General features: G+C 42.7%; 1 protein-coding gene across 4 annotated transcripts; it reads right to left on the bottom strand.

Moving 5' to 3' along the window:
* On the bottom strand, window positions 1-26,307 carry kifc1 (kinesin family member C1). 4 transcript variants are annotated; one of them, XM_048616627.1, is made up of 17 exons: window positions 26,189-26,307; window positions 22,743-22,880; window positions 21,508-21,622; window positions 19,928-20,002; window positions 14,914-14,970; window positions 14,223-14,439; window positions 12,821-13,019; window positions 12,056-12,223; window positions 10,610-10,738; window positions 10,092-10,208; window positions 8,830-9,003; window positions 7,656-7,823; window positions 5,820-5,958; window positions 3,812-3,951; window positions 2,498-2,571; window positions 1,537-1,612; window positions 1-865 (listed from the first exon to the last, which is right to left on the bottom strand). In XM_048616627.1, the coding sequence occupies exons 1-17, from the start codon at window positions 26,297-26,299 to the stop codon at window positions 821-823; spliced, it is 2,142 nt and encodes a 713-aa protein (XP_048472584.1). In that variant the 5' UTR covers window positions 26,300-26,307; the 3' UTR covers window positions 1-820. The 4 variants fall into 4 exon arrangements, with proteins under 4 accessions (XP_048472584.1, XP_048472586.1, XP_048472585.1 ...); XM_048616629.1 differs by having other exon boundaries at window positions 12,935-13,019; XM_048616628.1 differs by having other exon boundaries at window positions 22,743-22,865.
* Between the last annotated feature and the right edge of the window lie 660 nt (window positions 26,308-26,967).

The following is a 26,967-nucleotide window of genomic DNA, read 5'->3' as shown; positions in this document are numbered from 1 at the left end:
GAACTTTAATAGCACATTCTGAAAATGAAACCTATTGAATACAGTGAGAGTTGACATAGTCTTGAAAAGATTTAAAATAATCAATTTACTTCTGCACCACGATTGTAAAGATTCGCAACATTGGGTTTCTTTTTTCAATGACATGGCATGTATTGAGTGAAGGCCATCCATAGTACAAAGCATTGTATACTGCAGAATACTAAGGAGGGACTTTGCAACAGCCAAAGAACATAAGCATGAATAATAATCAATCAATCAGTCTTTAAAAATAAAGCATTTACTAGTTAGACATATAAAGAGTTAAAAATCAACAATAATTGAAATGTACATGACAGGACCTCTTAAGATGGACTAAAGCTGAACATGTCCAAATACACTTGTCGGTCCAACAATGGCTACAGCCAATGCACAATTAAAATCAGTAATTTGTTTTGTAAAATAAATTCACCCTCATACAAGCAGCACCGATTCCTAAGTGTACTGGATTGGTCTAAAGGTGCCTCAAATCCATTCGAACAGTTGTAGCTGCTGCTAAAGGACAATGAACAAACATCACGACCTCCAGGAGGCACTAACCACAAATCAGACTGTAGACAGCCTGATTCCCCACCTCACTCACCTGAAAAATATACTACACTATATTTTCCAAAATACAGAAAAACTAGTGATTACACTAACTTTTAATTAGCTACATTTGAAACATTTCATTTGGCGATTGATTCTGTTTTACAACATTTGAAGTTGACCATTTTTTAAAAAAGCAGATTTGAGAAAAAAAACTTTGAACATTATTTACAGGTTTTGGCTGTGGTTACCAATTCTATTTCCGGTTCAACTGCGCTGTCCCAATCACGCACTCATTGACCTGAAAGAAAACATCCAGTTTAGCAAGCTGAACAGAGGTATTGTCAAAGTGATATCTATGTCCCCTTTCCCTTCCATTTGTTGAGATGTTTTGCAGTTTAATTGGTGTGCTGAGAAGCAGTGTCAAACATTCCAGGGCAGGACAAACAGCCTGAGCTGGATTCCAGCTTTCCCAGATAACAGAGAATGCTAGATGTGGTTCCACACTCAAACCTAGAGAACAGCTGTGGCATTCTTACTTTCACAAACTAACCTACAGGTGAGTTCTTGTATGGGTCACCCTCAGAGTGGAGCTCATACGTCAGCACTGCCGCTAGTTAGTACTGGGTGGTACAAAACAGCTTTTCAAATCTCAAGTAGCAAGCATACACATACCGGCACCCATGCCAATTCAGGACAGCAGTGAGCATGCTGGTGATAAGCAAGTCCAGCATTAACCTTTGGTGGTCATGCTTTACTGATCTTAAGGATCCAGATATCACAAAGAACGACAGCATAACTAGAGATTCATCTGTTATACAATTAACACAAGCCTTGTGTCACAGATAAACAGCTCCTCATTTGTGGCTGTCTTGAATTCTTGCATTAATTTCTGTCACTACAGTGTATGTGTGTGTGTTTGTATTAGCCAATTACTGTAACACGTATTAAATGATTGAGTTCTCAACATACCTTACTGGCAAAACGCAAGGAATTGAGTGACTCACTGAAGTTCTCTTCCAAAGGAGAGACATTCACAAACATGAGCCTATGGAGAAAAGGATCCCAATTAATAAAGCCCACCATGTGAAATAAATAGAATACTATTGTCAGACCAAAGGAAATCATAGGAAGAGGAGGGCATTCAGCCTTTGAACCTGCTGCACCATTGATAAGATCATTGTTGATCTGATTGTGGCCCCAATGCCTTTTTCCTGTCTGCACTCTGCCCCATCACCTTCAAACCCCTTTTGATTCAAAATATATCCAATTCAACCTTGAATATATTCAATGATCTAGACTTCAATGTTCTCGAGAAGAAAATTCCAATGCATTTTTCCAGTTAAAAAACATTCTGCTTTTCTATTCTAAGCCTAAATACTGCCAAAGTGGTCAAAATCACATTTTCTAAGTTTATATTCCTTCTGCCCACTCACTTAACCTAGCTATAATTCCGCAAACTCTTTACAACTACCTTTCTACATTTCTTTGTGTCATCAGCAGACTTGGCTTCGTCCAAGTTTACCATTGAAGCCCTAGCACTGATCCCTTTGCTGTCTTCTACAGGTTCCATCCTGACAATGACACATTTGCCTTGTTTCCTGTTAGCTAACAAACCTTCTAGTCATGCTGCTAAATGTGCATCCCACAGCATGAGTTTTTGTGCAGTAACCTTTTACGTGGCACTCATCGAAGGCTTTTGTGCATTGGAATTCCCCTTTACCTCAAAGAACCAGAATATGTTTATCAGACATGGTTGTCCTTTCACAAAATCATGTTGACTGCTTGATTTTATTGTGATTTTCTAAATTTCTAGCCATTATCTCCTTAAGAATGGGTTTCGACATTTTCCCAGTGACAGATCTTAGGCTACCTGGCCTAGTTTCCTGTTTTCTTTCTCCCTTCTTTGTGGAACACAGATATAACAGCTTACGTTTTTGAATTGCCTCCGAGACTGTTCTGAAGCAAGTAAGTCAACTTGCTGTTCCGATAAGGGATGTGCGATTCCTAGAAAATATAAGACCTCTTTAGTGATGAGAGATTATTAGGGAAATAACTTCAACTAATATGCCACACTGTCCAACTCTAGAGATTAGAGTACTACAACCCAAACTGACACTCCAGTGCAGTATGGAGGGAGAGCTACACACAGAGGTGATGGCTTCCAGATAAAATATTTGTCTCCGTATGGACGCAAACAATTGTAGGACGCTGTTCTGAAGAGCAGGGAAGCCCTCCCAGGTATCCTGGCCAACAATTATTCCACAAATCAACATCATGAAACAAATGACCTCGCAAATATATAGTTCTTTGTGGGAGCTTACTGTGCACAAGTCAGAAAATCTACAGTCAATTAAGTACTTTTAAAACTAAAGTGTTTTGGCATGTCAAGTCTGTGAAAGGCACTATATAAACATAAATCTTATTTTTCATACCTATGTGCAATGGATATAAAATAGCAGGTCCCTTCAGACATAACTACAAGGAATGCTGAACGTTGCAAGGAAGAAAATAAGCTGTTTGAGCTCAGCTCTTAATCTCCTGAATGTACAATTCAATTTTGTAAACATTCACCAAGTTCCTGTTGCACCCAAAAGGTAAAATTATATAAGATTGGTTCTCTTCTTCCCATCCTCATTAAGAGAAGCAGCAATGTCACACAATGAAACTTTTTAAAAAACACCCGAAAGAAAGATGATTGTAGGTGTTTGTTCATCTACATCACGATATTCATAGCATGATTTATAAAAATTTATTTATATATGTATATTTTATACATATGTATAAAAAGTAGAGTTTTAATTTCAAAATATGACATGACAGTTAATTACTTCTGCAAAATTTAAATAAAAGACTGGGTCAGACAGTTCTTTCAGAACACTGGGTTGGATACAAATGAAAAGCTTAAAATCTTGATTGGGTTGAGGGAAACATATGAAATAGTAAAATCGTGGCTAATTTCATTTCAGCCTCAACTCCACTTTCCTGACCACTCTCCTTTTAACCCGCTACTAATCTGTCTGTCTCCTTCTCAAATTTATTCAGTGTCCAGTGTCCACCGCACTCTGTGGTGGTGAATTCCATTTTCATAACCCTTTGACAGAAGTAATTCCTCATTTGTGATTAAAATCTGCCACCTCTTATTCTAAAACTGTGACCTCTCTGAAAAAAAGAGCAAAATGGAACAGAAACACCACCTTAAATTTTAACCTGACTAAAATGGAGAGTTTGCCTTGTTTCATTTTACCTTGTTCGACAACGACATGATGACATGCCCGAGGCAGGAAAGGCTGGTGTTGATAGCCTGAGCCTCCCGTAAACGATCACCCTTCGAGTGAGATTTATCCAGGCGCTCACTGCCAGCGAGGTCCACCAGGCTCAAAGTCGCTGAACCCATTGAGGAAAAACACAAGCATTAACAAAAGTAAGGTTAAAGCACAGGCATGAAAACATCAAAACTTGCTAGGCATGGTAACAAACTTAAAATCTGGAGAAGACAGGAACCATGTTCTATGTTGGCAGTGTCACAGTAGAGGTCACCAGTAAAAGGATTCAGAAGTACCACATGGAGAAAAGTGGTAGTTATTTGGTGGACAGTAAGTGCCATTGTAGTGCTTTTTAAGTGACAGTGCTGCTTCTGAAACTTTGAAATCAGCAGAGGCCTAATGGGATGAAAGGGAAATCCAGCCGGGGTAAAGTGGCACCAGAGACTGACGAGAAAAAAAACAATAGGACAGTAGTGATTTTGAAGGAGATGTTTCCGGGCCCAGGATGGGTACATTCCAACGAGGAAGAAAAGATAGGGTAAGTAACGTCAGTCATGGAGATAGAAAGGTGTATGTTAGACGAATTCTTCAATAGTTTGAGGGAGAGTTGGAAGGAAAATAAAGAGTAAAGAAAAACAGAATATCAGTCAACATAAAAGGAAACCTTGTTAAAGTAGTAAGAGGTGACTAGAGCCTATTAGGGACAAAGTGGTGATACTTAGGTATACAGCAAGCCTAAGAGACTGAGTGAACACTTTGCGATTACAAAGGAAGAAGATGCTGACAATATCAACACAAGTGAAGATGGTAAGTTAATGGATGGGGTTAAAACTAATATGCACAATGTAATGGAAACAATGGGAAGTGGGGATAGATATTGAAGAGTTTGCCATAAACATTCGATCTTTCCAGGTCTGGCAGCAGTGCCAGCGAATTGAAGAATGGAAGAATGGCAAATGTGAGACTTCTTTCAAGGGTTTAGCAGCATTCCTCTCAACTACAGGCATGTCAATTTAAAACTAGGAATCAGGTAAGAGAAGAAAAATTAGACTTGGAAAGGTTGGAGTTAATTAAGGAGAAGGAGCATGAATTTGTAAAATGAAGATTATAGTGTTTGACTAATTGTATTATTGAATGCTGTTACGGACCAGTGAGAAGGATACTAAATGAGTGTAACAGGACACTGGAATGGATGGCACGATGGCTCAGTGGTTATAGCACGGCTACTTCACAGCAGCAGGGACCCGGGTTCGATTCCACCTTCAGGCTCCTGTCTGTGTGGAGTTTGCACATTCTCCCCGTTTCCGAGTTTCTGCCGTGTGCTCTGGTTTCCTCCCACAGTCCAAAGTTGCGCAGGTTAGGTGGATTGACAATGGTAAACATGGGTTTACTGGATGGGTGGGATGTGATGCTCTTTAGAGGGTCAGTGCAGACTTGATGTGCCAAATGGCCTCTATCTATAGTGTAGGGATGCTATAACATAGGCTAGCAGAAAAGGCAGAGCATAGTCGGGACAGATAGAATCTCATAGAGAAAATGTTAGGTGGCCCAAATTGGCAGTAGGTCAGGTAACAAAAATCTAATGGCACAGTTTTATTGAGTGTCAACAGGAACAGACAGACTTCCACCATTTATCATTCAAAAAATGGCAGGACACATTGAGAGGGTTGTTAGCAAAACACATGGGACTGAATTTATAAACAGAAGAACTGAGTACAAAAACAGAGGGGAGTTATGCTGAACTTTTGTAGAAAGTCTAGGTAGGCCACAAAGATATCAAGTTCTGGTCACTGCACTTTAGGAAGCACACGAGATTCCTGGAAAGGATATGGAGGGGGTTCCAGGGTGAGGAGTTTAGGTACTTGGTTTGGAAGAAGCTGCCAGGATCACCCCTCTACTTCAAATGCATATAAAATCACCATGACCATATTTTGAAACTAAAACTTTGCCTGTCATTTACTGCAGGTAGATCATGGGACATAGACTCACATGTGCACTGGAGATCACGGTTAGAGTTGTTCCCTTCAATCATCAGTTGGAAGACACTGTGGCTCCGAGAGGAACGATCATTTGCTGCCGTTTTTGCGACTGAGCGATTGGCTTTTGCAATAGCAATTAAGTTGTGAACCTGGGGAAAACAGGATCAGATTAAGTGAAGCCATGTGTTAAAAAGAACTGTTCATGGATGTGGGTTTCACTGGCTCAGCCAACATTTATCACACATCCCTAATTTACACTTGAACTGGGTGGCCATTCAGCGGGCAGTTAAGAATCGATGGGTCTGGAGTCACACAGATCCTTACTGTTTATGATATATATGTTTATATACATAAATTATATTGAATGTGGAGGGATAAGTAATTTTGTGAATTACACTAGGATTGGCCAGGTGGTTAATAGTGAAAAGGATGGTCTTAGGTTACAGATGGGCAGATCAGTGGTAGAGGGTATTTAACCTTGATAAATGTGTGCCGATGTACTTTGGAAGAAGCGACAAGACAAGGGAGTACTCAATGAATGGCAGGACACTAGGAAGATCAGAGGAACTGTGGGGGGTGGGGTGGGATCTTGGTTGTGCTTGTCCACAGAACTCTGAATGCAGCAGGACAGGTTAATAAGATGGTTAAGAAAGCATATGGGACACTTGCCTTTATCAGTCATGGCATAGATTATAAGAGCTGGGAGGTTATACTGGAGATGTACAGACTTTGATTAGGCCATAGCTGGAGTAGTGTGTCACCATAATATAGGAAGGATGTCATTACACTGGAGGGGGGTGCAGAGGAGATTCACCACGATGTTTGTCTAGAATGGAACATTTTAGCTATGAAAGGAAGCTTGACAGGTTCAGGTTGAGGGGACCTGCTTGAGGTGTGCAAGATTGTGTGGGGCACAGACAGGGTGGATAGTAAGCAGGTGTTCCCGTTAGCTGAAAGGTCGGTAATTAGAGGTATATTTTAAGGTTAAATACAGGGGGTTTAGAGACTATTTGTGGAAAGGTTTTTCCACCCAGAAGGCGATGGGAATCTGAAATGCACTGCTTGAGATGCAGTAGAGGCAGGACACATCGCAACCTTTAAAAAGTATGTGGATGAGCACTCGAAATGTCATAACATTCAAGGCTATGAGCATCGTGCAGGAAAGTGGGGCTAGTGTAGATAGGTGATGGGTATTTTTTGTTGGTGAGACTCAATGGATCAAAGGGCCTCTTCTGTACTGTATGATTCTACATAGCCAGACCAGGTTAGGATGACAGATTTCCTTCCCTGAAGGACATTAGTAAACCAGATGTTGTTTTAAAATGACAACAGTCATCATTGGGCTAGCTTTTAATCCCAGATCTTCATTGATTCAAATTTCACCATCTGCCCTGCTGGGATTCAAATCCATACCCCAAAAGACTGGATCTCCGTATTATTAATCCAGTAACAATATCAGCATGCCACCACCTTTGCATCTCAAATTTCTCCCCCAAAGATGTTAACCCAAGTGGATGAGTTCAAAGAAATTTAAATGGTGCCCAAGACCTGCTGAAACACAGGAACAGGAGTAGACTGCGGAGCCCTTAAGTTATTCTCCCATTCAGTCAAGTGATCTGTGTTTCAACAATATTTGTTTTGAACCAATGGCAATTTGTTAGTGCGGAGTCAGCATGAGGATCCCGCACAGTTAAGACACTTCCCTTGGCAACTTTTACTGTCAAAGAGATTACCTGGCTCTGCTCAAAGATAGAGAGAGTCGTGTCAGCTCCTGCTACTGGGTCCAATTAAGAGTGCACCATTTACACAGTTTAGCTGAAGAAATCGAGTACACAACATTACACACCTGGTCTTCTGCAGTGACAGTAACATATTTGAGGTTTGTGACATGAAGCTGTTCACTTTTATTGTTGAGGCGTTTGATCTCGTACTCGACATTTTTTTCTGGTTTTGTCACAAGGAGGTCCCGTAGTGTCTCATTGTAGATCTCCAGAAAGCTGGCAGTGAATTTATACTGAAACAGATCCAAATAAAGTGCTCATAGAATAAGTAGACAATGAAGCCAAATGACTCAAAGCAATAAATACCCGGTTACTTGCTTGGTCAGAAAGTAAAAAGGTGAATTAATAGCCATACTCCTCAAAAGCTTTAACCTTTGTGCCTTTGACTGTTGGCATCACTTTGTGAAGTAGACTCTCAGGAAACCTGTAGTCAAGTTTTGTGCTTTTAAAGCATTTCACAATGCCAAATGATTGAAAGCGTTGAAATTGGTACAGGATCCATTTCCTTCCCTCACTTCAGAAGATTACATGAATGTGTTACAAGTTCTGGATTTTAGAGCCATGCATATTGGATGAAGGAATGATGCAGCAAGCAGGTCACAGCAATTCCTCCCTAGCCCAAGGCACTTTCCTACATTAGCTCAAATACTCGGAGACACCTGCAAGTCACAGAAATGTAAGCTCTTTCCTTCGAAAACTGTAACATCAAAGAAGACAGTTACACAGGCTACATCTAGAATTCACTGAACATTGCCAAGACAGCCAAGGTTACAGATGCTACACTGGGGCCCTGCATCTCCGGACTGGAGCAAAAGGAGAACAACAAAACATTCAGAGGTTGTTAATATCAAAAGCCACACACATGACCCCTTCATTGTAGATTCAGAAGGTAGCAGGTGGCTATCAAATTTAACCACGAGGCAGAAACAACAGGAGAGAAGATGGGGAGAACGTAATTTAAAGAGAAGCGATTCGAACACAAAATCTCCCACTACGGACACACCTTAATCTCACGTTCGCACTTCATCACTAGTTTTGAGTGGTTAGTAGGAAGCTTCTGAAAGTTCATCCATTTGTGCCCTCCCACAGGAAATGAAAAGAAAACCTTGCACATTGTTTAATTACAGGGTCCTAATATCTCCTGCTCAGCCTGGCAGCTGTAGAAGTTACCAGGAAAGGGTTGACTGTGGTTTTGCACCCAAATACAGTCTGTTGTGTGCAATCTCTGTGGTAACTCACTGTCCATCCCATGGTCTTCAGTTTCTCTGCTGTTGCAAAGATTTGATCAACAGCTCGAGGAATCATCCCCATGTTCTCTGGTGTCATGTCATCAGGCCCTTCCATTGTAAATGTCTTTCCACTGCCTGTCTGCCCATAGGCAAAGATGCACACATTGTATCCATCCAAGGCAGACTGAAAAGAAAGGAAGAAAGGCAAAAAAGTTATTTCATTAAGAATATCCCCTCCATTCTGATGGATTGGCATTGCCACTTCAGGCCAGTCACTCTGTTCACTGCCTAACTTTCTGTGCCAATAGCTCAGCTTTCTGTCCTGTCCTCGTCCAAAACACCAACTCCTTGCATACAGAACCAGAGATGCAATGGATACCATCCATTATCTATGAGTGGCAGAAACACTGGGAGGTATGTGACTGATTGAAATTTGACTCGGCAGTACGTGTGCAAACACAAAGAACCGGGGCAACTGTACTCCCAAAGCCTGGGCTGTACTGAGGTCAGTGGTAGTGTCTGTATTGCTGTAACTTAGCAGGGCTTGGATATCAAACCCTGAGCTTTCAGATTCTGCACTGATGCCTTTATCAGCCACAGCAATTTTAACAGGATAAACAGATTCAATAGGGTAGATACAGGAAATAAGTAGTTGTAGTCTGGCAGACAGCCCCGGGTCACAGTGAAATTTCAAAGGCAACCTGGGATGGGCAATAATTGTTGACGCAGTCAGTAAAGCCCATATCATATAATGAAGGAAACAAAACTCAGGGAGAACTTCTTCCAACCAAGGCAATGGAAGCTGGAGGAGTGATTGATATTGTTACCACTGAGGCTGCAGTAATGCACTTTTGTTCTAACCCTTAAAGAGTGGGCGGAGTTTTAGTTAGTAACGGCTTAATGGTTTATGGACAGCGGGCAGGGAATTGGAGTGGAGGCCAACATGAGATTAGCCATGATCATATTGAATGATGCAGGCTTGAAGGCTGTATGGCCTGCTCCTGCTCCTAGTGTTTTATGTAACAGGATCAGAGGGCTGCACAGCCTCCTCCTTGACTATTGTGACACTAAGAGTGATAAAGTTTGCTATGAGCATTCATAATACTGATTTAATCAAATAACTTAATAGAAAAGTTAAATTTGTATACCAATGCACAGAAAGCCCTCTGAAAGTTTAAATACTTGAGATGTGAAGGATTATTCAGATTAAACAGACTGAAGTAATAAATTGCCACCAATTATTGGTAGTGAGCCATTCTCCACCAACGTTACCTGGACCAGCTGTGAGATATCCTCAAATACATCGTTTTGCTTTGCCATTGGCTGGAATACATGGTCAAAACTGAAGTCATATTTCACCTCGCCTTTCCGATCACGACCAATGTGAGACTATAAACAGGGACAGAGAGGGGGAAAATGTCAAGTTTGTAAACCAGAAAAAGAAGACAGCAGGCGGTAGAGTTACGACCAGAATCTGACCCCATTGCTGCATCTGCTTTGGAAATAATTCCCATTGCCATGAGATAGCAGGTCTCACAATCCAATGGAAATTACGGAAGCACAGCGAGCAGGCTGCATATAGGTTGCATGCCCTCCACTAGCTCAAATTCTCTGCAAGAAGTGGACAGTACTTTCACATCATTTCATAGGCCAAGTAAAGTCAGTGGGGCAATTCTTCCACTTTGAAAGAGAAGAACCTTCCTGTTCTATGTCTGAATCGGACTCTCCACAGCTCCATGAAGTGGTCACCACGTTTGAAGGATCAAATGCACTGTAAATGGAAATCTCACCTCTTCCTTTTTGGTCAGAGTGATCACCTTGTCATCATCGTGAGAAAACTGAACGTGTTCAATTTCACCGCAACCTTCCTTCTCTGAATCGAGAACTGGCCGTACACGGCAGATCACACGGATGTTACCCTGTGAGACGAGAGGAACAAATTATTGGGGGCCACGTCGGAAATTAAGTCCCACTGTTCCTGAAGTCATCACAAAAGTTAAAAGATTTTAACAAAGTGAGCAACATTCCCCAATATAGCTATCTTTTTAGACCTAGGTTAACAGAAAACATGGGTCAGTACTCAACAAGAATTACCATTTATTACAAATAGATTCTAGCTACAGGGAAACAACCATGAACTGTTGTCTGGTTAAAATCTAAATCCCTTGCAAAACTCCTCACACCACACACAGGGACAGACACACACGTGAAAAAAGAAATTGGTGTTATGGGCAGAGTGAAAACACTGGGAAGATAGTTCAATGGCTCCTGCTCACAGGGTTCACCGAGATGATGATTTTAGATCGTCAAGATTTGCTGTTCATTGATCTCTCTTCTCCAAATGCTTTTCACTTCCACACAGGAGGCACAGAACAACGGATTCACAAAGTCCCTTAGCTACAGGCTAAAAATCACAGTTTACAGCTACAGGTGAGGGGAAGATAATCTGGTTTTTCTCAGGCTTTACTGCCAAGAGAGAGGGAGAAATGCCATCTTCTTTAGAAGTCTGAAGGCTTCTGACCATATCATTCACATTCATAATGGTGTTCAGCTACCCAGCAACCAAACACATAGTTGCTGGGAGGCTGAGGGCTTTGTCATTGACCACTGGTCACTACTGCACAGACCAATCAGCTTCTTGTTGTCAGCCGAATCTTACTTCATACACAGCCCCTAGTACCAGCCTGTCTGCAGGAACCTTGGCTCACTGGGAGAACAAGAACTTGTTTTTAAAAAGTTCAGTAATCCTTTCCACAACCCTTGGTTTTTAAAACATTACTTTCCCTATTTCAGTCCATAATCCAACCTACAGAACAATAAAAAGATACGGATTTTACATTGGTTACACACTGGACAAAGGGGAAGTATTCCTCAAGCGACCTTCTACTTGTGGAGACAGAGCTACAACAGGGGACAGCTCCTCATGGCCAATCTTAAATCAGTCAGTCAATGCTTTGTACACATTCATCAGCCACTAGCTGTCCCTCCGCTCCCCAGGGCTGATCCCCCCACCAAACTGCTGCCTTCTTCCCAAGGCCATCCCTCCCTACTACAGCCTAACTCCTTTGTGCCACCGCGCTCCCCCCAACCGTCTACTCCATCCGTCATCTACCCATTTGCAATGGCCCTGCTCCCATTTCCCCAGTTTTCAAGTCTCAAATAGCCATGTATCCAACATGCCAAGTTATCTGTAGAAGAGAATGGGAATGACACTGGTTGCAGTGGCCCTGATCTACCTTGAGTTCCTGCACAGTGTTGTGCAGTCTGCGCCTCTCCTGTTCGGTCAGGTGCAGCCTTTCCTCACGATCCACAATCACATCACGCAGAGATGCAATGGTCGACTGTTGCTCCTCTATGCAGGCAACCTTTTGTGCAAGCTCAGTCTCTGTCAACTTCAGCTTGTTCTAGAAGAATGTGGAAACAAAGACAGTGTTACTATTTTGGGCACATTTATAAACAACATGCAACTATCCCCAAATCATTTGCTCCAAGTAAAAGAATGCAAGACCAGTTTAGTCACCATGAACTGAAATGATATATCCCTCTTAGCTTGTCATTCAAGATTAGAACTAAAGAGAACACTAACTAAATCTGCTGCACTTGAGGCTATTTCTAATTCTAGCTGCAAGGCTTGCTAGAACTGACCTATGAGGACCTCACAATTAACACTGCTCTCTCTGTAATAGTGTAACACCCAGAGATGTTCTTAACACACCCCAAGAGTCTGGTCCGATGAATGCCATGTCCCATTATCAGTTGCAATCTTTTGGAGGGCTGGTTCAGGTGTGGCAGCATACTGCCTCTCTGGTACCCATTTAGAGGTGAATAGAAGCCAAATGGACCGGCCCAAGGTGGTAGAACTGAGTCACTGGTGGGATCAGATTAGTGACCTACTCGTAGATCCAGCTACTCTCTAAACTTGACAGCCTTCAAAGCACCTGGATCCCTTGAAGAGGAGGAGTGGAGGTAAGAATTGTCAAACATCCAGAACATGACACTACCTCAGTATTCTCAGCCACCATGGAGAGTGTCAGATAGTTGCTCTGGAGCTCACTCCTGCTGGTCTTCAGTTCTGTAACTTGAGCAGTTAAGTGTTCTATTTCAGTTCCCCGTACCTCCAACACTCCTTGCATGGCAGAATTCTCAGCTCGGCACTTCTCCAGCTCCTCTTCTCTGTTCTTCAGCAGTAATTCCATTGCCCTAAGCAGAACAAGTGAATGGTCAAGGTTCCTGGAATGGATATATATACACTACAGACTGCATTCATATAGCACCTTTATTGTTGAACATCCCAAGATCATTCATGAAGGGACATCAGAAAACATAGGACACTGACCACATGAGCCATATTGAGAAAGGCGAGGCCAATATCACTTTACAGTTGCTAATTGACTGAGTTTATAAACAAAGATTAAAAAACTGAACCTGATTTCAACTTACAAATCTGTCAGCATTCATGAAGTGAAAAGGCAACATCGTATGTAATGGACACACATCTAGAATGGGAAACTTTATTTCACTACACATTCTGCTGGACCTACAAACCTGCCAGTTTTCTATACTTGTACAGACATGTAAATTAGGGTTGGATGTAGGTTATTCGGTCCCTCAAGCTTTCTCCTATTGAATGGCGATCTGTTTGTTTTGAATTCTATGTTCTTAGCTTGGATTTATTTGCCTAACAAAAATCTAACTATGCCTTAAAAACATTCAATGGCCTAACCTTTAGCACCTGAGACAGAGAGTCCATAAATTTCACAAACCCCTGAAAACTTTTCATTATGGTTCTGAAAGGAAGATCCTAATTTTAAAAGTGACCCCCTGTTCTGGACTCACCAAGAGGAAACATCTTATTCATATCTACCTTGGCAAGACTGCACACAATCTCTCCGAGCGAAAACCAGCCCAGCCTGTACTCATATGACAAACCACTCATTCCAGGCATCAATCTAGTAAACCTCCTCTGCACCTTCTCACAAATGCCTTAGTGTAACTGAAGCAGAACCTTCTTTTATGTTCAATTCCTCTCGTAATAAGGATAGCAGTCCATTAGCCTTCTTAAGCACCTTTGGCACTGTCATTACTAAGCCCAATTTATTTATTTAGGTCCACACAGCCAATCTGTCATGCATGAAAGCTACCCAAATACAGTGATATCAGGCAGAAGTCTTTCTCGACCACCTCCCCCACCATGATGAAAATCGTACTGGGGACGAGCACACAAAATTTGCCAGTTATAGAAAGTACCAAATATGGTCTAAGTTCAGTAACATGGGCATTTTTTCTTCCTTCAAGATGCAGCAAAATCAGTGAGCCACATGAGGATTTCTATAGGTTCACATTGTTTACTTCCTGCAATTTGTTACTACTGTATATAGCCCAGTAATACAATGCAATACTAACTTTAGGTTGCTTTGCAGTTCTTCAATCTGCGAGCTGGCTATTTCCAACTGTTTGTCTCTCTGATCCACACTGTCCTGAAGCTGCTTGCTGTGCACTTCAGAGACCTCTAGCTTGCTTGTGTACTCAGACATCCTTGTCCTCATGTTGCCCAGCTGCACCTTCATATCACTAAGCTGTCCTTTCAAATCCCAAGCTGGGCGCCTCTTGGAGCCGGCTCCTGGAAGGAGACAACAGAAAAGAAACCATTCACAGTTTTTTTCAAATGCAACCACATTAGAAAACAAAAGTGTACCTGTGAATCACATTTCCCACTACGAAAACAGCTTACAATATATAACAAATGAGCTGCTGGTATGCAAAATCTAATAATATTAATGTGGCATCTGATTGAATTAGATTTAATGTGGCACTGAGGCACATTAGATTTGAATAAAAATGAGAATTTGACTTCCCTGACTTAGCTCTACACTACATTAAACATGTGAGACTGAACCAAACAGGTGAGTGGAATCCTACTGGACCTGCAGGCTATAGTGTCATTTGTCCCCTTAAACCCTTTTGAGGATGATACAGTCAACATTTTAATCCAACAGAAAGAACCTTCAAACATGCTATTGGATTACATTAGGAGCCATCTCCTTTCCAAGAGAGCAGCCTGTGTACTGAGAACATTACAAACCAAACATTTTACCTGCTGTCTCGACAGAGGTGGGTGCAGTGACTGCCACTCTTGGCTTCTTCCCTATAGCTTAATAAAAAGGAGAAAGAATAATAAATGATTACGTGGCAGAAAAACACGTATCAAAAAAAAGACTGTGTGGAGGGTCGGAAAGGTAAGGCTTTTTTTTATTCTTCTGGAAATCTCGAGTAAAGGGAATGGAAGCTAGGGCAGTTGCATGCTCCTCTTGCATGACGTGGGAGGTAAGGGTCCCTGCTGGTGTCCCCTCTGACTTCACCTGCGAGAAGTGCACCCAACTCCAGCTCCTCAAAAACCACATTAGGGAACTGGAGCTGGAGCTGGAGCTGGATGAACTCCGGATCATTCGGGAGGCTGAGAGGGTGATAGAGAGGAGTTATAAGGAGGTGGACACACCCAAGGGACAGGAAAAAGGTAGCTGGGTGACTGTCAGGAAGGGGAAAGGGAATAGGCAGACAGTGCAGGGATACCCTGTGGCCGTTCCCCTCAATAATAAGTATACCGTTTTGGATACTGTTGGGGGGGAACCTACCAGGGGAAGGCCATAGCGGACAGGTCTCTGGCACTGAGCCTGGCCCTGTGGCACAGAAGGGAAGGGGGGAGAATGGGAGAGCAATTGTAGTGGGGGATTCAATAGTAAGAGGCACAGACAGGCGGTTCTGTGGATGCGAACGAGATGAACGGATAGTATGTTGCCTCCCGGATGCCAGGGTCTGTGATGTCTCGGATCATGTCTTCAAGATCCTTAAGGGGGAGGGTGAGCAACCAGCAGTCATGGTACACATCGGTACCAATGACATAGGTAGAAAAAGGACTGAGAATGTGAAAAACGAGTACAGGGAGTGTGGTTGGAAGCTGAAGTCCAGGACAAACAGGGTAGTTATCTATGGATTACGACCAGTGCCACGTGATAACGAGGTAAGAAACAGGGAGAGAGTGCAGCTAAACACGTGGCTACAGGGCTGGTGTAGGAGGGAGGTCTTCCATTATGTGGATAATTGGAGAACATTCTGGGGAAGGTGGGACCTGTACAGTAAGGAGGGGTTGCACTTGAACCAGAAGGGCACAAATATCCTGGGAGGGAGGTTTGCTCGACCTATATGGGATGGTTTAAACTAGATTGGCAGGGGGTGGGGAACCAGATTTGTAATTCAGAGTATGAGGTATTCAGCCTTCCAACAGACACAACAGGGAGTGAGGTTGTTAATAAAGAAATGCAGTCGATGGAGCGTAATTGTGGACACAGAGATGGTTTGAAGTGTGTATACTTCAATGCTAGAAGTATCAGAAATAAGGCGGATGAACTTAGAGCATGGGTCAGTACTTCGAACTATGATGTTGTGGCCATTACAGAAACTTGGGTAACTCAGGGACAGTAATGGTTGTTGGAAGTTTCAGGAGTTAGATGCTTTAAAAGAAAAAGGGAGGGTGGAAAAAGAGGTGGGGGAGTGGCATTGCTAGTCAGGGCGAGTATAGCAGCTGCTGAAAGGCAGTTTGAGAATGATATGTCTAGAGAATCAGTTTGGGTTGAGGTCCGGAACAAGAAAGGAGCAGTCACTTTGTTGGGGTTTTTTTCACAGACCCCCTAATAGTTGCAGAGAAGTGGAGGAGCGAATTGGGAGGCAGATACTCGAAAGGTGCAGAAGTCACAGGGTTGTAGTCATGGGTGACTTCAACTTTCCAAATATTGATTGGAAACATTTTAGTTGTAATAGTTTAGATGGAGCGGATTTTGTCCAGTGCGTTCAGGAAAGATTCCTGACACAGTATGTAGATAGACCAACACGAGGAGAGGCCACTTTGGATTTGGTGCTTGGCAATGAACCGGGCCAAGTGTTAGACCTGTTGGTAGGAGAGCATTTTGGCGGTAGTGATCATAACCCTGTTACTTTTACAATAGTCATGGAAAAGGACAGGTACATACAGCAGGGTAAGGTTTATATTTGGGGGAAGGGTAATTACAATTCTGTTAGGCAAGAAGTGGGTCACATAAAATGGGAACAGATGCTGTCAGGGAAGAGCACTATTGAAATGTGGAGATTGTTAAAGGAATGCATACTGCGTGTGCTCGATATGTTTGTCCCTAGCTGGCAGGGAAGATGCGGTCGAGTGAGGGAGCCTTGGTTCTCAAGAGAGGTCGAGCAACTGGTTAAGAGGAAGAAGGATGCTTATGTAAGGTTTAGGAATCAAGGAACGGAAAAGGCTCCAGAGGAATACAAGTTATCCAGGAAGGAGCTGAAGAAAGGGCTTAGGAGAGCTATAAGGGGACATGAGAAAACCTTGGCAGATAGGATCAAGGAAAACTCCAAGGCTTTTTAAATGTACGTGAGGAATAAGAGAATGACCAGAGAAAGGGTAGGGCCGATCAAGGATTGTAAAGGGAATTTCTGCACGGAGCCGAAAGAGATAGGAGAGGTCCTTAATGAATACTTTTATTCGGTATTCACAACCGAGAGGGACCTAGTTGTAGAGGAGGACAATGTAAAACAGGCTGGTAGGCTCCATGAGATCGATGTTAGTAAGGAAGATGTACTAGGAATTTTGAGGAACTTGAAGATAGAAAAGTCCCCCGGGGCCTGATAGGATTTATCCAAGGATTCTGTGGGAAGCGAGAGAAGAGATCGCAGGGCCTTTGGCGATGATCTTTTCATCCTCACTGTCCACGGGTATAATGCCGGAACATTGGAGAGAGGAAAACGTCATTCCCTTGTTCAAAAAAGGGAACAGGGATAACCCTGGAAATTAACTGGCCAGTTAGTCTTATTGGAAAGGGCTCCGAGAGATAGGATTTCTGATCACTTGGAAAGGCACAGTTTGATTCATGATAGTCAGCATGGATTTGTGAGGGGTAGATCATGCCTCACAAACCTTATTGAATTCTTTGAAGAGGTGACCAAACATGTGGATGAAGGTAGAGCAGTGGATGTGGTATACATGGATTTAAGTAAAGCATTTGATAAGGTTCCCCATGGTAGGCTCATGCAGAAGGTAAGGAGGCATGGGATAGGGGGAAATGTGGCATATTGGATTCAGAATTGGCTGACCCTTAGAAGACAAAGCGTGGTAGAGGACGGAAAATATTCAACATGGTGCTCAGTTATGAGTGGTGTACCACAAGGATCTGTACTGGGTCCTCTTCTATTTGTGGTTTTTGTAAATGATTTGGAAGAAGGAGTAGAAGGGTGGATTAGTAAGTTCGTGGATGATACGAAGGTGGGTCGCGTTGTGGACAGTGTAGAGGGCTGTTCTAGATTACAAAGGGACATTGATAGGATGCAGAGCTGGGCTGAGAAGTGGCAGATGGAGTTTAACCCTGAAAAGTGTGAGGTGATTCATTTTGGAAGGACAAACTTGAAAGCAGAATACAGGGTTAATGGGAAGATTCTTGGCAGTGTGGAGGAGCAGAAGGATCTTGGGGTTCAAGTCCACAGTTCCCTGAAAGCTGTCACCCAGGTGGATAGAGTTGTTAAGAAGGCGTATGGTGTGTTAGCTTTCATCAATAGAGGGATTGAGTTCAAGAGCCGTGAAGTTATGCTCCAGCTATAGAAAAGCCTGGTTCGGCCAGGAGTATTGGAGTATTGTGTCCAGGTCTGGTTGCCTCATTACAGGAAAGATGTGGAAGCGTTGGAAAAGGTGCAGGGGAGATTTACGAGGATGTTGCCTGGAATGGAGGGAAGGTCTTACGAGGAAAGGTTGAGAGAGCTGGGGCTTTTCTCTTTAGAACGACGAAGGATGAGAGATGACTTGATAGAGGTGTACAAAATGATCAGAGGTATAGATAAAGTAGACAGCCAGAGACTTTTTCCGACCGTGGAGGTAGTTATTACGAGGCGGTATAGTTTAAGTGAGTGAAGGTAGATATAGGGGAGACGTCAGAGGTAGGGTCTTTACTCAGAGAGTGGTTGGGACGTGGAATGCATTGCCGGAGAGGGTAGTGGAGTCGGCCTCATTAGGGCATTTAAGCGGCTATTAGATAGGCATAAGGATGATGGTATAAGGTAGGGGTGGAGGTTAGATAGGCCTTAGGTTGAGGGTAAAAGTTCGGCACAACATCGTGGGCCAAAGGGCCTGTACTGTGCTGTACTGTTCTATGTTCTAGATCAATGCAGCCACACAAATAAAAGTTCATTACCAGACTGCAATCTGAACAGATGAAAATGGTCAATTATTCATTGCAGGCCATCAAAAAGACTTTCAGTGTTTTAGTTTCTATCCCTTTTAACTCTCTCTCATGTCAAGCAATACACATTTGAGGTCATGCAGTGGTCTGAATCATTTAGTAATTTTATTGGTCAGTGCATTGAGTGTGGGAGCTGGGAGATCATGTTGCAGCTGCACAGGACATTGGTTAGGCCACAGTTGAAATACTGTGTGCAATTCTGGCACCCCGCCATAAGAAGGATGTTGTGGAACTTGAAAGGGTTCAGAAAAGATTTACAGGGGTGTTGGCTGGGTTAGAGGGTTTGAGCTATAGGGACAGGCTGAATAGACTGGGGTTATTTTCCCTGGACCATTGGCGGCTGAGGGGTGACCTTACAGAGGTTTATAAAATCATGAGGAGCATAGATACGGTAAATAGACAAGGGCTTTCCCCAGGGGAGTCCAAAACTAGAGGGCATAGGTTTAAGTTGAGAGGGGAAAGATTTAAAAGGGACCTAAGGGCAACTCTTTATGCAGTGGGTGGTGCGTGTATGGAATGAGCTGCCAAAAGAAGTGGTGGAGGCTGGTACAATTACAACATTTAAAAAGGCACCTGGATGGGTATATGAATAGGAAGGGTTTAGAGTGATATGGGCCAAATGTTGGAAAATGGGGTTAGATTTATTTAGGATATCTGGTCGGCTCTGAAAGAGTTGGACCGAAGGGTCTGTTTCTGTGCTGTATGTCTCTATGACTCTATAGTAATTTACATGGGCATGACAGCATTGGAGTTTTAATTCCATGTCCATTGCTTTCTCTCCCCCCAACAACCGAAAAGTGAAAAAATAAAAGGCAATGACACACTTACTTCCTGTTACTGTGGCGGCACAGTTCACAGGTCGACTTCTAGTTCCTACTCCTTGAACGGTCTTTGCCAATCCAGCTGTAGAAAAGGACACAGTGCAGTTTGTATACAGAACCCAATAGAGATACACACTTTTGTTGCAAAGCTCTGAAGCCCACCACAGCTGGCTGACAGGAATTTGTTCTTTCAGAGGACATGGGAGCCACTGGCTAGGCCCACGTCATTTCTCATCCCTAACTGCCCACAGGGCAGTTCAGAAACAATCACATTGCTGTGGGTCAGGAGTTACAGATACACAAAGAGAACAGATTTTCCTCCCTAAAGATCGTTAGTGAACCAGATGGTACTTTTTTTCAACAAACAAGTGGTTGGTTACGTGGATGCCATTAGGTCAGCTTTTTCATTCCAGATTTTTTTTAAAAAATCAAATTCAAATTTCACCCTCTGCCATAGACCATTAGTGGAAGTTCTGGATTGTTACAATGTCAATGACATTACTGTGATGCTACCATCTGTCATGTATTATATGTCACAAACATATCAGGTCACAGTGACATTTGTGCTCCCACTATCTTTTAGCATCACAAAGTGAGAAACCTACATACCCTCAAACTTCAGTTCCCAACCACACCACCTGCTCATGGTTACACCAAAAAAAGTCATGGAATACACTCTGCTGCACACCTGTACAGGTTGAAACTGGTTCTGAGTCCACACCAGATTCAAAGAAGACGCAGAGGCAAATGTGTCAAGTATTGTGTCCTTCCTTCCATCCATCCATCCATCAAACATCCTTTCCCCAAAACATGCAGACCTTTAGCCCCAGTTTCCTTTTGTCCAGAATCTACCAATGGCCTGTTACAAGTAACATCTTCAGAAAGGCAGTGTTGTACACATAAATGTTGAGGAGAGGAAAGGGCTAACAGATAGTGCTGTAGGAAAGTTTCTGCGAGAAGGAAACATCAAGTTTGAGCAAATTAGATACAGAATCCTAGTGTTCAAGGAATTCTAGGTGGACTGGAGCATGAGGAATAGAGGCCATTTGTCAGGTGAAGAGGCTCAAGAATGATTTCAAAGCATGAGAATTTTACAATTAACCTGTTGGAACTCAAGTGGTCTCTGAAGCTGAAAGGACTGGGTGGATGGTGTGAGGGAGGGATGTTATGTACTGTGGCATTCAGGATGTTGTCATGTTATGGCATGAGGAAGGGGAGGGAATCTAGCAGTGAGCAGAACAGGATTGCTCCCCAGCCTCTGCAGTTAGCAATCCAATTGTAGATCAAATATATTCCAAACAAAATTGCCTGTCTTGCCCTTCTGGAAAGAAATGGCATATGCTTTGGGAGCAGCCCAGGCCAAAGTGCACTACTTCACATACAGCATGACGCATGTGCTAACTTCATTGTTCATAAAGGGGACACCGTGCACTGTTAACGCAAAAATACAGCTCTGGTACATCTCTCCTCCAAAATGATTCAGTAGGCTGACAACATGCAATTATATTAAACTGCAAGAAGAAACACAGAGAGAATGAAAGATCCTGCATTGCTGCTTACATCGGAAAGAAAGCATGAGTCACGTACCTCCATACTGGCTCCTCACCCCAATTGAGGACCTGGTTGATGCTATTTTGCTAATGGTGGATGCAGCACTGAATGTTACATTGCTGCTGCCAAACTTCTTCACAGCCACAGGCAACTAAAAACAGGCCAAGAAAAATTACAATGCATTATAAATTTACAGGAAACCTCAATCAGCAGCAACACAAAACCTAAAGGAATAATAAACTCAGACAGACCTGACCGCCAACTGCTGCCCTCCCACCACCACCTAAGCACACAGTAGAAAAAAAGCAAAGCTGGATTCAAGGGTACATTCCAGTGTCAAGTTTCTGTTTCGAACCAGATAGTTTAACATTCGATGTGTTTACTCAGGTTACGTGCCATCCTCAAAAACTCTTCTGCTCTGTGAATGGTCCAGTGGGGACATTTTACATCCAGCCACAGCATTCTTGGTTTAACATTCTCAGAGATAACCACAGCTTCAGCATGGACTGCTTTAAACTGCAGCACAGGTATGCAGCTTGGGGCTTGAACCTTCAAACCACTGATTCAGAAGCAAAAGGTGGTGCTTAAAAACCAAAAGCTCTTTGTCAATAGTATGAAATGGGTTTTCAGAGCTTTAATTGAACGGAGATGTCAATTTGTAGCGGCACAGTTAGGGATACACAAGCAACGATGCCAGGAGAAAACTGCTCCAATTAATTCAGTGCTTGTTTCTGTTTTCAAACCATGTTCTCACTGAAGGGGAACACCAACTTCCAATTTCACACAAGTACCCAGAAGACCACAGAGGAGTTAAAAAAGATTTCAGCATCTTCTGATACAGTACTGGCAGATGAGTAGAAGAATTCAGATCTTAACCATGTTATTATGTAAACAGATACGTTCATGGAGCTATAAAGCAAGTAGGCTGTAGGGTAAAAGTGAGAATTTTAAGCAGTCAATGCTCCAGGTTTAGGGGACAACTCATTGCTTTGTGATCTCGGATGTGGATTAAACCATTTCTGTTGGAGAATTTGCCGATTCCCCCAACACTGACAGTCCAGTAATTTCATATCTACCATCGGAAATTCTCTCAGTCTCCTCCAAACCTCATCAAGTAATTCAATTTCTCAACTGCCCCTCTGAATTTTCCTGTCCTCCTGGAATGCTAAAGGTTACTTGTGTTTTTAGGCTTTGACCACACCCTCCCTAACCTCCACCGCCCGTCAGTTTATCACCATATCAATGACTACTCAGCCACTTGGAGGACTCACATCTGTGTTGTCCACTGTTGTATTTAGCTTCATTCTCTTCAGTGAAGGCTGGGGAAGGCGTGAGCGCTGAGACAGGTTCTTATTACCGTTAACCACAGTCTCGTTGATGTTCATCTTCCAATCCTTTAAAGGAGAGCGCTGTCAAAAGCGAGCAACTAGTTCAGTGTCTCCTGCACCGATATGTTACACTTAAACTATCACAAGACGATCTGTCAACCTAGCACTGAGGTCTATAAATCCATCAATTAGGACGACCATTTCACTTAAAACCACCTGGAAAATGGAGTTGTTTTGGACAGGGGTATTGGGGTGAATTTACTTTGTATGGCAAGTGCAAGTCATCATTTTATTGGCCCAGTCACAGCTCCATGTTGACCTTGATCACATACACAGTGCTTTTCCCCCCCAAGAATTTCCATCTGTAATGATTATTTAGTGCAGGGTAGTTTGAGCAAAAACAGTTGAATCCTTCAGGTTTTTCTTTTCCAGTAGTGTTATGTTTCTGGTTTTCTGTTTACATTATTTTTAAATTCACTTGTAGGCCATCAGATGCTTTCACTTACTGAGATTTAAGTAAATTTGTCACGCAGGTGGGAATGATCAGAGATAACATTCTAGGGGTCACCCTCTACCCTCAATCCTCCTCCTAGGCTCAAAAAATTGCAATAATTCCAAAGTCTGACTAAATCCTTGAGCAGGAGAAAATTATTCACAACTGTTAATCTAAACTGGTAAGAAAGAGTAAGGCTTCTCCTTCACTTCCACAAGTTTTTATGAAAGATATCATTGACAATATTTTCCACTAAGATGATGGTACTTGCCTTGAATGGCTTGGCACATGCCACAATGTGATCAAACTGATTTGGGATGCCAATTGGCAAATGGCTTTTTTTTTTAAAATATAGGATACTAGGATTAAAGCTAAACTGTAAATATTCATCTGACATCATTCCTTCTACTTCAATTCCAATACCCACAGCAACACAGACATTCTTTAACCACGACCTAACCATATTCATTCTATTACAATAGCATTCACATAATGCTGGAGATACTCCTGTGTAGAGCATCAGGAGTTCACCAACTTCTGTGGTATAAAAATAGCCCATAATGTTCTACAAAAGCAACTGTTAGAAATCTGAAATCAAAAGCAATAAACCCTGGGAATATTCAGTAGGTCCGTAAGCAGCTGTGGAGAGAAATAGAGTTAACATGTCAGAGTCTTTCATTGGAACAACTGGCTAGACAGAATAAAGTCCTGGTTACTTTAGCACTCAAAGATCCAAATTTTTTAAGACGTTGAAGAGTCACTTCTTAATGGAGATTGCAATCCGAGCCCTAGTCTGATGGAACGAGGGAATGATATCTTAGGGATAAATTGGAAAAGTGAGCTTTCAGAAGCAGTTCCTCCACCTCAGTGAATCGGCTCACTTGCTGGGGCTTCTCAGTCACATTGTGTCGAAGTCATAAATATCATCCTTTAAATGTAGGCAGATGTCCTGAAACACTTTACAGAGAGGTGACCAGAAAGAAACAGTTGCTGCTTCAAAGAAATGATTCACCAAAAAGAATAAAGTTTTACAGAAGGTCATAGAGAGGTGAGGGAGGCAAAGGAGTTTATACAGTTAAAAGCCCCAAAGTTAGAAACCACCTGGTACCCAAGGTTTATTCAGAATCACAGCAATGTTACGGATCAGGTGGTGGCCATTCGGACAATCATGCCTGCGCAGTCTAGACAAATGATTTATTGCCATTCCCCGCCTTTTCCCCTTACCTCGCACACTATTTAAAAACAATCATCCTATTCCCCCTGTTGAACTCAACTGAACTTACCTCCCCTACATTTCCAGGTAATACATTCCATACCCAAGCCACTCATCGTGTGAAAAAGTTTTTCCTCAGTTCACCCTCGCTTCATTTGCATATCACTTTAAATCTACGTTCCTCTCGTTCTTGTCCCTTTTCTGAGTGGGAACAACTTCTCCCTCTCTACTCCTGTCCAGTCCTGCTCATGATTTTAAAAACCTCTATCAAAGCTCTCTCTCAGCCTTCTTCTCTCCAAAGAGAACAGTCCCAACTTCTTCAACATATTCTCATCATTGAAGTTTTCCATCCCTGGGATCATTCTTGTAAGTCACTTCTGCACTCTCTCCAATACGTTCACATCTTTCCTACAGTTGTGGGGCCTACAATTGTACACAATACACAAGCAGAGATCTAAAGTGTCTTGTACAAGTTCAGCATCACCTCCTTGCTCTTGTACTCTGTCTCCCTGTTAATAAAACTGAGGACACTGTGTGCTTATTAACTGCTTTCCCCACCTGTTCGGGCACCTTCAGTGATCTGTGCACATATACACCCAGCTCCCTCTGCTCCTGTACCACCTTCAGAACTGTATCCTCCTTTTTTTAAAAATTGTCTTTCAATGTTCTTCCCACCAAAGTGAATGATTTATAATAATTATATCTCGAAGGTGTTTTTAAATATTGATCAATTCAGCTCCATCTATCACGTGGAGAGAATGAGAGATCAGGCATTGGAGCAGTGATCCTGCAGTCATTCATCCAGATGCTTCTTCCATTCACCCGCAGGGTAGAAAGATCATCTTCCTCAGAACCTCGGTTTCATTTCAGCCTTTCCTTGCCACAGTTTCTTCTTGAATTTGTCACAGAGATATGCAGCGTGGAAACAGACCTTTCTGTCCAACTCGTCCATACCAACCAGATATCCCATATAAATATAGTTCCATTTGCCAGCATTTGGCCTATATCCCTTTGAACCCTTCCTATTCATATATCCATCCAGGTGCCTTTTAAATGTTGTAATTGTACCAGCCTCCACCACTTCCTCTGGCAGCTCATTCCATACACCCTCTGCATGAAAAAGTTGCCCCTTTTATATCTTTCCCTTCTGACCTTAAACCTATGCCCTCCACTTTTGGACTCCCCTACCCTGGGGAAAAGACCTTGCCTATTTACCCTTTCCATGCCCCTCACAATTTTAAGAGCCTCTAAAAGGTCACCCCTCAGCCTCTGATGCTCCAGGGAAAGTAGCCCCAGCCTATTCAGCTTCACCGTATAGCTGAAATCTCCAACCCTAGCAACAACTTCATAAATCTTTTCTGAACCCTTTCAAGTTTCATAACATCCTTCCTGTAGCAGGGAGACCAGAATTGCAGACAGTACCCCAAAAGTGGCTGAACCAATGTCTTGTACAGCCACAACGTGACCTCCCAACTCCTATACTCAATGCACCAAAGGCAGGTGTGCCAAATGCCTTCTTCCTATTTACTATCCTATTTACCTGTGACTCCACTTTCAAGGAACTATGATCCTGCAATCTTGCCTAATGGCACTTAGCATCATTAGTATTTGACATAGAGGAGCACGGCGGCAATGAAGATGGGCAATATAACCAGACTTTAGAGACAGGACTAAACGACTCACCTCAGTATTCTCATCGGCCACTTTTCGTTTTCTCGCCAGGACTTGATGTGACCCTGGCAAGGTCTGCCCAGACGCAGCCATGATCTTGCTGCTGTTCACATTAGCATCCATTGATAGGAGAAGGCTGTAAAACAAAATAATTTCATAACAATGGGAGGATTTGTCTGGTACATCTCACAGAGGTTTCCCAAGAGTCCAGAACCGTCTGTACATGTTATTCAGTTATATTCTGAAAGGCTTGTAATTAAGTATCATCATACAAGGGACTGTGAAGTGATAGAAACAGCGACAGTCAGTGGTAATGGTGCAGTTTGGTGATCCGAGCCGAGGTTATCATCAGACACAAAGCAGACCTGATAGAACATATTTTAATTTAATTTAACAAGCTGATCTCTCACTGAATGTTGAGCACATGATGCTGCAGAGTTTTACTTGATCTATAAAACAGCAGCTTACTAACAACACAAATGAAGATGAGATACAATAAACCAAACCAAAGACTTATATAACAAAGCTCAGCACATTTTAAACAAAGTCAAAGTAATAATCCCATTTATCAGTCAACACTCCTTTTATAGATTCCAGCAGATAATTCCTCCACCCCCTTCCACAGCTATTTTCTCCCCACTCCCACTTCGCCCAGGCCGTGTCTCTCTCTCTGCTCCCATCACCCACCACCCCCAACCCGGGGGGTCTCTCTCACTCTCTCTGCCCCCACCCAGGGGGTCTCTCTCACTCTCTCTGCCCCCACCCAGGGGGTCTCTCTCTCTCTCTCTCTC

Source organism: Rhincodon typus, chromosome 35, assembly GCF_021869965.1.
Source record: "Rhincodon typus isolate 14 chromosome 35, sRhiTyp1.1, whole genome shotgun sequence".
Classification (NCBI taxonomy): domain Eukaryota; kingdom Metazoa; phylum Chordata; class Chondrichthyes; order Orectolobiformes; family Rhincodontidae; genus Rhincodon; species Rhincodon typus.
The sequence above is the reverse complement of the archived record's forward strand: the minus strand, read 5'-3'. Positions and strand labels throughout refer to the sequence as shown.

Bases quoted from the DNA above. Each gene is read 5' to 3' on its own strand.
- kifc1 (XM_048616627.1), bottom strand. From the start codon at position 26,299: ATGGATGCTAATGTGAACAGCAGCAAGATCATGGCTGCGTCTGGGCAG. The intron at 14,440-14,913 runs GTAAAATGTTTG...GTCTCCTTCCAG, and splicing joins CACCTCTGTCGAGACAGCAG to GAGCCGGCTCCAAGAGGCGC. The intron at 2,572-3,811 runs GTAAAATGAAAC...TATATTTTCTAG, and splicing joins TCATGTCGTTGTCGAACAAG to GAATCGCACATCCCTTATCG.